Source organism: Argiope bruennichi, chromosome X1, assembly GCF_947563725.1.
Source record: "Argiope bruennichi chromosome X1, qqArgBrue1.1, whole genome shotgun sequence".
In the NCBI taxonomy this organism is placed as follows: domain Eukaryota; kingdom Metazoa; phylum Arthropoda; class Arachnida; order Araneae; family Araneidae; genus Argiope; species Argiope bruennichi.
Genome location: NC_079162.1, coordinates 46,390,730 through 46,403,350, shown reverse-complemented (window position 1 = coordinate 46,403,350; position 12,621 = coordinate 46,390,730). Strand labels below are relative to the sequence as shown.

General features: G+C 28.9%; 1 protein-coding gene across 4 annotated transcripts in view; it reads right to left on the bottom strand.

Annotated features, from left to right (window-relative positions):
* The window catches only part of LOC129959014 (dual specificity calcium/calmodulin-dependent 3',5'-cyclic nucleotide phosphodiesterase 1-like), a 601,405-nt gene that overhangs the window by 513,954 nt on the left and 74,830 nt on the right, over window positions 1–12,621 (bottom strand). For all 4 annotated transcript variants that reach the window (XM_056071778.1, XM_056071780.1, XM_056071781.1 and 1 more), the window contains 2 exons: window positions 10,589–10,866; window positions 68–656 (listed from right to left, as the gene is read on the bottom strand). In XM_056071778.1, coding sequence (XP_055927753.1) covers window positions 68–656; window positions 10,589–10,816 — 817 coding nt within the window. In that variant the 5' untranslated portion in view covers window positions 10,817–10,866. The remainder of the gene's footprint in view (window positions 1–67; window positions 657–10,588; window positions 10,867–12,621) is intronic.

Sequence of the window (12,621 nt, the reverse complement as noted above, 5' to 3'; positions counted from 1 at the left end):
TATCTTAGTCTAACCAATGATTACAACTGTCGAAGAGTTAATATAAAAGATGTTGAACATGACTTACCTTTTATTTGGCAGGGCTGATCTCCATCCGTCACAAGAATTTCTTGAACCCCAGCTTTATCTTTCCACAGGGTAATTCTGATTTTCTGTTCTGGTTCCACGCTATGAAGAACGATTCTCTTCATGCATTTTGGTGTGGTTCTCAGCCATTTTGTAATGTTCTTGGAGACCTCTCTGAAAAGATTGGCATCCTCCTCCAAGCTATTCCATCTATCATGCTTGCCAGATTCGACAAAATCACACAAACCACATTTTTCATTCAAGGACAGATGTGTCGTGAGGTGATCCAAGCAAGCAGTGGTTGACGTACTGTTGTCTTTAACAACAGTCACCTCATTTGTTTGTACTACAGATTCTTTGTAAGCTGCTTGCGGTTGGTTTGGCGGCTCGCTGTCACAATCTTCCTTTGTACTTGGAATGTCTGAGCTATTTTTAGTCGCAGACAGTGTGCTATCAGAAGAATATGTCTTGTGCTTCCTGCCCCAGACGTTCTTGAAAAGCCTTTGAGTTGGAGCGCATTTCGAGGAGTTGTCGATTTTCTGGCACAGAGAACAGTTGCAGTTAGCAATTCCACATGGCTTGATCTTATACTGAAAATTTGAAATAATAATAATTAATTTCGAGGAAAAAACTCCAAGGAAATATACTGCATATATCAGTTTACAATATGTTACATTGATAATAAGAACTAGATATTGTAGTAGTACTAATAGTTCAGTGTATAGCCCGATCAGTTCATAATAATTTCAAAATAACTCAATATATGTATACAAGAAACTCTGAAATAAATGCATATTGCATATTTAATATCCATCTAATACAATAATCAAGTCAATTATGTGAATTAATACCGATTTGAAATTAACATAGCTACCTCGTTGGTTTAATGGCGACATCTCGAGAGAGATCGGGTTCAAAATCCAATCCACCTAAACCGATTCCGATAAATGTGGGACTAACACACATTGAATCACCAATGTCACGGTTCAAATCATTCAAGGTTATTTAGATTTTACAGTGCAATTTTGAAACGCTGTCAGAGACAACAAGCTATCAGAACTCGTTTTGTTAGACAGACTGACAGACATAATTCCCTTTTTTTTTTTTTTTTTTTTGGATTCAGGAAAAACAGAAAATTCGTCAAAATCTCGATTTCAAATATTTTTGTTCATTAAAATATTTTTTTCTTTCTGTATTTCGTTTATAAAACAGTAATAAGCTAACTGCAGTAAGTTTATACAGTTATTTATAAATAACAATAAGCTGTCTTTTATCCACGGTCTTTCGTGTTCAAATAAAAAAAATACAAACAAAGAAATAACAAATAAAAAAGAGGTTATTTTTTCACAAAAAAAAGAAAACATTTATTATTTTGATCAAAAAACTAAATAGATTTTAAAAATAAATCAATAAACTTATAAATACAAATTTCTAACCAAAAGTTTACTAAGAACCAATGGCATCTACAAGCTTTTTCTCAAGCATTAAAATGCTTCTTTCTTGAACTAAGAGTAAAGGTGGGTTCACACGAAGCCAACTATTGCGCGAAATAGAAGATCAAGCCTACTTCAGGAAAATCACGTGACTGGAACAGGACAATGGCAAATGGTTGTCCCGTCGGGACAACTATTAGCCACTGTCCCATCGACGTTGTCTCAACTGTTCACACGGGGAAATTACAGGGACAATAGCAGAGAGACAACAATTGCGCGCAACTGTTAGCCTCGTGTGAACCCACCTTAAAATTCACATTGACGCCCATTTCAAATAAATAAATACAGAAATCTATAGTTTATCAAGTGAAAATTGTGAATATACATCCTTTCTATAATACTTAAATTTTTCAAAAGTATTTTCGTGTAGAACGTTTTCCCCTCAACCATTTTCGGACTATCCCCGGTTATCTCGTCACCCGAATCTGCAGATAATCGGGAGTTTACTTAAGTGGTTTCTTTTCAAACAGCTCAGATTTTAATGTACTTTTCTGAATTCTTATATAAAAGATATATAAATACAATCTTGTTACTTTTATTAAGCGTAAAGTTTTAAAATCTCCCTTCTTTTGAAATTTAAAATTAATCTTCTTGCTACATTAATAAACATTTGCTACATTAATTAAAATTAAATTGCTACATTAATTAACATTTGCTACATTAATTAAAATTAAATTGCTACATTAATTAAAATTAAATTGCTACATTAATTAATTTAAAATTAATCTTCTTGCTTGCTAAGAAAGCTAAATAAATGGCATTGATATTAGGAAACTGATTAATTTTGTATCACATCATTCTAAAACTCCAAAAGTAACGAGACTAATCGGCCTAAATCAATAAGCTTAAGAGTTGTGTAATATTATTGTCATTGTCTTCTTAGTATCTTTCTAATTAGATAGGAATTTTATGACTAAGTTTCTGTTATTCAGTACTCGAAAATGGCTGGTGACACTTTGATTTTAATACATTCAACCAAAATGTATATTCACAAATACATGAAATCTTCAAAATAGGTTCAAAATATAATTTCTGCGAATTCCTGATTATTCGCTACAAAAATAGCACGGTAAACGGGGTTGGACGAATTCTGCAGCTATTTGCAAAATGACCAAACTGATGAATCAACGCGACGCACTTGTGAAAAAAAAAATTTAGAGGGTGTACACATACAGTTATGGCATAATAAATGTAAATTTCTATATTTCACAAACTTATTTATTTAATTTTTAACAAAAATAACTCGGTTAGTAGTCTTTTTTTGGGTTTATTAAAAAAACCCATTTGTGATTGAAGTTTTTTAACATCATTTTGACACTGACAGCCATGAATAATGAAACTTTATTTATTTAAATCTGAATAAGATTATTTTTTATTTAATAATTTTAATTGAATTGAATTTCATAATCGTAATTTTAAATTATAATAATTAATTTAATATCATAATAAAGAGTTTTTTTAAGAGAATTTTTTATACCCGATTCAAACATTTGTAGGATTCAAAGATTTAGCCATCACGATTTGAATGAATATAAAATATATAACTGAAATATTAATTAAGGCTTACTTAGTAAAATTATACTATAATTAAATTTTAATTGTATAATTATTAGATTGTCGGTGATTAAACTTTTTGAGGTTATTTAGTAAAAATTTAATAATAAAAATGATAATAGCATTCGCTATTATTACGATTTCCGTCTCATTCCTAAAATACATATCGGCTACATTTCCTTCACCGCTTAAAATTATTCTTAGGTTTTTTGAATTTTACTGTTTCTCTTTTCAGAAATCCAAATCATTCGAAAAAAAGCTTCAAAAAATTAGACGAATATTTTAAAAGAATTTTGAGATCTAATTAGTCCAATGATCCACGTTGTTAGTAGCCTGAGAGTTCCAGTCTCGAGGCCCGATTCTACTGAAAAACCGTCGTGTAAGTGGGTCTATTGCACGTTAAATCCGTCGGGGCTAAATATCATCCCGCTTAGTGTGGTGAGAAATTTGGAGAAGAGGTTGCCAGCTCTAGTGTCATTCTCGTCATATGACCGCGGTTCAAAATTACAAGGTCCGTCCCAAAATAGCCGTAGTGTGCTTTAAAACGGAACGTTAATATAACTAAACTAAACAAACTCGTGTTGTTTGCAGATATTTCGAATCTACTAAAGTCAAATATCCTCCATTAATGTGGCATGTAAAACTGAACAGGGGGATAGAGAACAGCTCAATTGTCTATTCTTCATATGCCAGGGCTGAAAATTACGTATTCACTTTAAATATAGATCGACTGGATTCAAAATTGTTGAATTTGAGGACCAGTTGCTGTTAACACAAGTACTTGTTGGCTCAGAGTTGGTTTAAACTTTTACTAAAACATGATCTTTATTGGAAAAAAAAAGTTCAGATAATGCTACAGAAACATGAATTATTTCAATAACCTTTTCTGTGGATGTAGAAATCTATGCTAGATTTTTTTTATTTGATTTCGTAAATTTGATCCTTTTAATTTCTCGTACACGAAGTGTACAGAATGAAAGGATGGCAATCGTCAAAAAATTCAAACTCTAGATTTTGAAGAATCTCCACATTTTTGAACTCCCTGAATAATAAAAAAAGGATTAGGTTTGTCTGTCTATGAACACGAATTCAAAATTGCTTTCAGCTAGAAGAAGGAAATTTGGTATGTGGTTTTGATATAAAATTTGCAAATTTCAGTCAAATTTTAATACAAATTGTATTTCGAGATTGTCTATATGACGGCTGTTCCATTATAAGCGATAACTGCTATAACAAGATAACTACCAAAAGTAAAGAACTTTCTGGATAAAATTTGGTACACAGATTTAGTATCCAAAATACAGATACGTATCAAATTTTGACATAAGCCGTCAAAGGATTGGCTGCCTGTTGGTCTCTACTTTCGCAGTCATGCAAACGCATTAACTCAAAAGTACAAGACTTAAGTAAATGAGTTTGACCTGTGATCTTGTCTAAAATTGCAGCTACGTGTCAAATTTATATACCATCGATCAACAATAGCGTATGTATGTAAAAGGCAAAGCAGTGTATCAATGGTTTCCTCTACTATACTACGAAGCTAAAATGTCAAGTGCGGGACACTGAAAATAAAAATTTGAGCAATTGTAGTATTTACAGATTTTCCCCAGGCCCAGAATCTTTTTCAGATGAAGGACAATATTACGTATTAAAGGGCATACGGGAAATTTAGGGGGGGGAGGGGTATTGCATTGAAAATATTTAATGCACTATTGATTTCGATATTAATTCAACAATTTGTGATGAATTTCCTCAAAATCTTTGTGGGTTTTTTTCATGAAGAGATTTCATAATGCTTGCTGTTGAGAAATAAAGCCATTACTGGCTGCAATGAGGTGATATTGCTATTATATTCGAGAATTATTATCCTTTAAATTTTATTTTTCTCTATTCCCTTGTTTCTGGCGACAATTCAAACTTTTTGAAAGAAAGTTTTTATTTTTTATTTATTTATTTATTGCTTTTGAATTATTTCAAATAAAAATAAATAAGCTAGTTTCATAATGAAAATGAAATTGTGTCTTATCAATATTGATATTTTTTTTTATTTAGTTTAATAGAACAGTAAAAATGGATTTAGTCAGGAAAATGGAAAATGTGCAAAGTGTGTACACTGATCAAATCATCTTCTAAAATAGATTGTCTATCAATTTTCAAATTTGAAAGTGGAAATTAAAAGTGAAAACAAATAATATTTTCACAATTAACATGTTATATGATGATGAAGGTTAATCATGTGTTTTTCATTTTTTTCAACATAACTAAAATCATAACCCATTTTATTTTGAAGCAAGAGCGACTGTATTACTCTAAGGTAGTACTTTAGTGGTAATTTAAAAAAAAATGAGAGTTTTAACTTATTTCCAGGTTACTCTGATTTTTTTAAGTATAATTTCCACTTGTTTTCTGGATTTGAATATTTTTGGGACATTAAAATGTATTTCCGATATACTTACTCTAATTTATTCAGTAAAAATATTTATTTCATTTCTGTGCTTTTTCTCAGCTCGAGGAAAAATTGAGCCAAGATCTAAAAATTAATATATATACAATGTAACTTCTTTATAAAATGCTCATATAAATTGCATTTAATCTCATTTCAAATACATTTTCCTCGGGTTTTCTGAATGAACAAACACACACACACACACACACACACACACACACACACACACACACACATATATATATATATATATATATATATATATATATATATATATATATATATATATATATATATATATATATATATATATATATATATATATATATAATTAGTGTAAGCTCATTAAAAAATGCTCTCGTAAATTGCATTTAATTTAATTTCAAGATTGTCAAATACTAATAAATTATACGTATTATCTAGAAATATAGAATATTCTATATCAAAATATATAATATTTTCAATTTGTCAAAGTATGAAATATTTCATTTGCCTTAAATTATAAGTATTTTTCTTTCTGCAATAGACAAACTGAAAATTTTACTTTAATAGAAAATTAATATAATTTTTAAAATTCGATTTTACTATCTAAAAGTAAGTTTGGTTTAATTTTGTCCTTTATTTAGCTCACATTTATTCTGCTGCCATATTTTCCTTTCTTCATTTAATCTTCAATAAATTAATAACTGATTTATAAAATTATTTTCCATTAAATATTTGGCTTGAAGCGAGAAATTTTTATTATAGAAATTCACATTAATCAAATAATGTTTGGAATTGGTTAGTTTCTAATAAAAATTTAACTTCAAAATTAAAGCAAAGAGAATTTTAAAATTAACTTTCTTGAATTCCTATGACAAATTTGAATAAATTTGCGGAACATTTTTTCTTCCAATATTGTAAATTCGAATTTGAAATAAAGCGAATTGCCTCTTATTAATTCTGTGCACTAACTGAATGATAATGGCATGGAACAGTAAATATTTTAATAACATAATTCCTATTTTCCGGTTTATTAAATGTGAAACACAAGCAGGTTAAATAACTGTAAAAATGCTCTATGCAGAAGCTACTTGTATGCATATATTGTATACAAAAAGTAAACAATGGAATATCTTGACTAATTCGAAATTTTAATTACTAAATTCATCAGTAATTTCTATTCCTTCTTCTGTACTTTGAACTTCTTATAAATATAGCACTAAAAATATACGCTATGTGATATAATTCGAATTCATTTTAATTAAATTGAAGTAAATTTTACAAATTTTCGATTACTGTTTAAATTTCTGAATTTTATTGCGCCACATAAATATATCCGTCTTAAGTGAATAATTTTTAAGTTTCTAAATTCAATCGAGTATAATGTATGTATTCAAAAAATGTAATACAAATTTCTGATTTTATTAAAAACTCTGAACACATTAGATTTGAATTATACTGTTTATTTTAAAGTTTAATTGTACGATTGCTGTATTAAAAATGTTGTACACTGTCTGTTAAAATTGTTTACTTATCAAAATTATAATTTTTAAAATTATTAGCGAATTATTTCTTCAATTATTATTACTTCAATTATTAAAATTTCAGTTATTAATTATTATTACTTCATATATTAAAATTTCTTTCTACTTGCTTATTAAGAAATGTGACAGCGTGCGGAAGAAGATTTTTGGAAAATATTTATTTCTTTAATTTTTTCATAATACAGATTGAATAACAAACACATGTGAAACAAAAATTATAACTATTAAAATAAAATAAAAAATGAAAATTTTAAAGGGCTTTTTTTTTGTTGTTGCTGAAAAGAGAATAAAGCATAAACGTCTTTTAATTCTGCAGTTTTTGAATAATTTATTCAAAATTTTTCAGATAACATAAAATTTATATTACATAATTTCTGAATTAAGAAATAAGCTTTAATTCTATCGAATCTTTAAATACAGGGATTTGACTAAAACATAATATGAAATGTTAAATTTTATTCAAATACCGAAAAATTAAAACAATTGTAAAATATTTCAAAGTACACCCACAGTTTATTCTAAATTTCAAGAATTGCAGAATATATTGAGAAATTATTATGCCAAATTTAAGCTAAAAGCATGCATTAGATTTTAATTCATGAGGGTTTTTTTCTATGTAAATTTTACCGGAATTTAGAATTTTAGAAAATAGCGTTTAAAGATGTAAAATTAAAAAAAAAGTGAATTATGCATATAAAAAATTCGGTGTAACTTCTCAAAGAATGTACTTTAAAACAAAATTCAAAAGGTTTGATAAAGAAAACGGTTCAAAAATTAAGAATAATTAATAAAATAAGTTTGGATATTTTCGACAAAAATTAACACTTTAAGTTATGTAATTACATTCAAAGTGAATTTTTTGAAAAACGCTTTAAATTAGCTATAGATATATTTTTAAATTTTTGGATAAAACAGATTGAAAAATTATTTATGGAACCAAAATATACCAGTTAAATACCAAAAGTTTTATTAAAAAAATCATGTAAATTTTATAAAAATTGGGGAAAATAGAGTGGACATTTTTTACGTTAAAAAGAGATATAAAGTAAAAAGTCTAATATAGTATAATATTTTAATTCAGTATTGCTTAAGCGCTTGCAGACGGCTTAAGATATATATATAAAGTGGCTCCCAAAATTGAGTATACACTATACTCTTTCTTCTTTAATTTTATTGTTTTTGATCTTAACATTCCTATTTATGGCAAATATTTATAAGAGCGACAAAATATACATTAACAAAAGTATTAGGCTAAAAAACAAAACGGAGAAATCAATAATATTTTTATTACAGTAATTTTTATGTCAAAGTTACAAATTCCAAAGTCACAAAATTGAGTATACACCTTATAAAATATGCTACTTGACTGCTATTATATATTTTCAAATGAATAAGTAAAGTAGTTTTGTTACTTTAATTGACAATCATTTATTTCCAAGCGAAAGCAAACGTTTTGGTTATCATAATGAGCTCCAGAAATGAGACAAATGTTGAAATTCGGAAACTTGTTATTCGATTGACTGAAGATGGTAAATCTCTACGAGAAATTGCAAGGTAAATTCAATGCAGTCACGGATGTGTTCAAAAAATTATCCAGAAGTATAAAATGTATAGCCAAATTGTTGATAAACCTGGAAGAGGAAGAAAAGAAATCCGCAGTGTCACGATCAAGAGAAGAGTTATTCGAGAGGTAGCAAACAATCCTAAGGTGAATGCTACAAAAATTGCTACATTTACTTCAAGAGCAATTGGAAAGTGTGCTTCTGCAGAAACAATTCAAAGAGTAATCTGAAAAGCAAATTATAATGGTCGCGTAGCCAGAACAAAACCATTCATTCCCAAAGTAAATGGAGAGAAAAGAATTTCATTTGCTAAAAGTCATATTTCAAAATCTCCGGACTTCTGGAATCAAGTAATATTCAGTGACGAAGTAAGTTCAATGTTTCTGGCAGTGATGGTCGATGTTATATTTGGAGAAAGCCCAATTCTGAACTTCTTCCTAAAGACACCAATGCTTCTGTTAAGCATGGAGGTGGTTCATTTCTTATATGGGGCTGTGTGTCTGCAAAAGGAGTGGTAAATTTAATTTTCATTGATGGAATCATGGACAAAATCAAATATTTGGATATATTGAAGAACAATTTAAAACAAAGTGTCCAGAATTTGGGTTTAGGGTCAAGTTTTCTGTTTCGACAAGATAATGACCCGAAGCATACAGCTAAAATAGTTAAGTTATGATTGTTGTATAATTGTAAATTGCAATTGCACACCCCTCCTCAATCTCCAGATCTCAATGTGATTGAAAATTTGTGGGCACAATTAGGAAAATCAGTTCAAAAACACAATATTAGGGGCAAAGAACACTTAAAAAGAGTATTACAAAAAGAATGGTCGAAAATATCCGGCGAAACAACTCAAATTCTTGTCAACTCAATGCCACATCGTTTACAAGCTGTTCTAAATGCAAAAAGATATGCAACAAAATATTAATTTATCTTTTTCTCTATTTGTTGACAGATTTTGCTAGATGTATACTCAATTATGTGACTTTGGAATTTGTAACTTTGACATAAAAATTACTGTAATAAAAATATTATTGATTTCTCCGTTTTGTTTTTTAGCCTAATACTTTTGTTAATGTATATTTTGTCACTCTTATAAATATTAGCCATAAATAGGAATGTTAAGATCAAAGACAATAAAATTAAAGAAGAAAGAGTATAGTGTATACTCAATTTTGGGAGCCACTGTATATATAAAACCTAACTCTTGAACAAATAAATAAGGTGTGTTTCTATCCAATCTTTGAATATTGAGGTTCGAATAAGATGGAATTTTCAATATTATTATTATTTTTTATTTATTTATTTATTTTTGCATTGCGCTGAATTGAAAAAATTATAGAATATTTCTATATAAACAGTTAGTTTATTCTCTCATTCAGAAACTGCAGAATATATTGAAAATATCTTATACCGAATTCGAACAAAAAAAATATGCATTAGATTTCAATTTATGAAGTTTTTTATAAGAAAATTCCCTCAAAATTTAGAATTTGGAAAAACAACATTTAAATATGTAATATATTATTAAAGCGTGTATTATGCACATATAAAAATCAATGTAATAATCCAAACTCAAATAGATTTATGAAGAATGCTATTCAGAAATTTAAAAAAACTGAATAAAAATGTTTATTATCGTTAAAAAAAATCGACTTTCCAACATAGTCACTTAATTATATATTATTGATTAAAAATGATTAAATATTGAAATTAACTTTTGCCATTTTTAGTTTTAAAATTGTTTTTTCTAGCTATATTAATTTAAAGCTGATGTTTCTTAATTCAAAATTTTGCTAAATCGACAGATGAAATTTGTGTTCTCGTCAGCTTCGAATTAGCCAAGTTCCACCCAATAAGATTATTTCTGATCTTTGATTCAAATGTTGGATAAATGGATTCAACACGAAATTCTTCTCAGTCTCGTTAAGTAAAACGTACCTCTTTCGGCTCCAGTTGAGTCGGGATATTTGCATGAATCTCATGCTTACTCGTGAACTGGAGTCTTTCTTTCCCATTTGTACGTATCAGCGAGGAGCACTCGACGTAATCTGACGAATCATAAATCGAGTCCTTGGTAATTTTCCGTCTCAGAGATTTTCCGGATTGCCTTCCGCTGGAATGTTCGCGGCTGGCTGTTTTTCCCGATGTGCAGATGACCGCTCCCATTGCTAATGATTCAAGCACATTTTCACCAGATGATTGGAGAGTATTGATTGCTAAAGGTGGAAAAAACACAGCATTCATTAGTGGAATGACTAAATGGGTGGATTTCTGTATTTTTCATCTCAAGGAAATCGACAAAAGCAATGTGTTTAGTTAAGCACTTTTGCTTCACGGCATTAGGCATTGTACATATTCTTAACAAAAAAGAATATGTACAATGGAAAAGAGAAAGAAGTCACTGACAATTTTTAAGTTTAATAATTAATTGCTATCTTTTATTATAACATTCATTAGGCTGCCAGAAAAAATTTGCCTCGAGTACCACAAATTGATATTTCAATATGAGCTTAGAAATATTTGATTAATTATTGATGTTTGACGGCACGATGGGTGATTGTGGGAATAAATATGATAATCAGCTGTATTTTTTTATTTTATTTTTGGCTGTTATTTTTTTCGGATCACAGATAGAAAGTTATCGTTAAAAATTTCTCCTGTTTGAGGTGTAGATTGATAGTTTAACATGAGCTCACATTTTGATTTTATTTATCAGTAATTATTTTTATATTGTGTGGATGATTTCGGTTTTTCATTTCGTAATGATTATTAAAAGTAGAAAAAAAGCAGGCTTACTAGCACAAATAAAAGTGGTGTTAATATATATATAAATATATATAAAAATCAAGAAAGAGTAAGAACATGGTAAATAAAGCACGTGAAAATAATAAAACATGATTCAATTTCTTATGTTGATGTAAAAGAAGGCTGAGAAGTTAAAAGTATTCAGCTCCTTTTGATATGCAAAATAAATTTGCGATACATTCGTTATAAAGGGCCAAATAGAAATCAACTTGTTCCTCTCAAGTATCATTGCTGGGGCCTGATGGTAAGGTCTCGGCTGGTGAGCCGTTAGGTTTCAGGTTCGAGACTCGATTCCACTGAAGAAACGTCATGTAAGAGGGTCTGTTGCACGCTAAATCCGTCAGGTCATACGTCCTCCCGCTGGTGTGGTGTGGTGTGGAGAGGGGAGTGTCAGCTCAGGTGTCGTCCTCATCATCAGACTGTGGTTCAAAATAACGAGGTCCTTCCCTATATAGCCCTAGTGTTGCCTTACAACGGGACGTTAATATAACTAAACTGAACTAAACTCAAGTATTATTGCTTAACGGTACAAAGTATGTATGAAGGAGTTAATACCATGTTCAATGAGAAATTTTAAGTTCTAATATCGACTATTTTATTTCGTTTGACTCTATTGATTAATGCCATTAAATTTACTTTTATATTATTTATATTTTATATTACTGTACAAATTATATTTCATAATTGCATATTTGAGTAAATTGATAACTATGGATTAATTTTAATTTTGTACTTTTGACTCACTAATTTAGAAGAAATTCATTCCCCAATTTAGATTTTTCTGCGTGCAAAGCATAAGCCTAATTATTCTGTATTTTCAGCTATATTTTTTCCTGCACATAAAATTTTACTTCAAAATTTATTAATACATACTTAATTCTGGATTATTACTAAAAGCTTTTAATCCTTTAAATATGCGGAATGATCAGATAATAACTGTTTGAGGTAATATATCTTATACCTCAAATAGCTACTAAATTTAGCTACTTATTTACAGGTTTGAGCTTGTAGTTTTCGATTTTAAGTGGCCCCTTTAACATCAAAAACTCTTCTCGAAATAATAGTTTCATGGTATGAATTTATTTTCATAAATATTAATTTTTGTATTTAAAAAATATATCACGAGCATATAAATATTTTTGCTGCTATCAACGAAAAGAAATTCA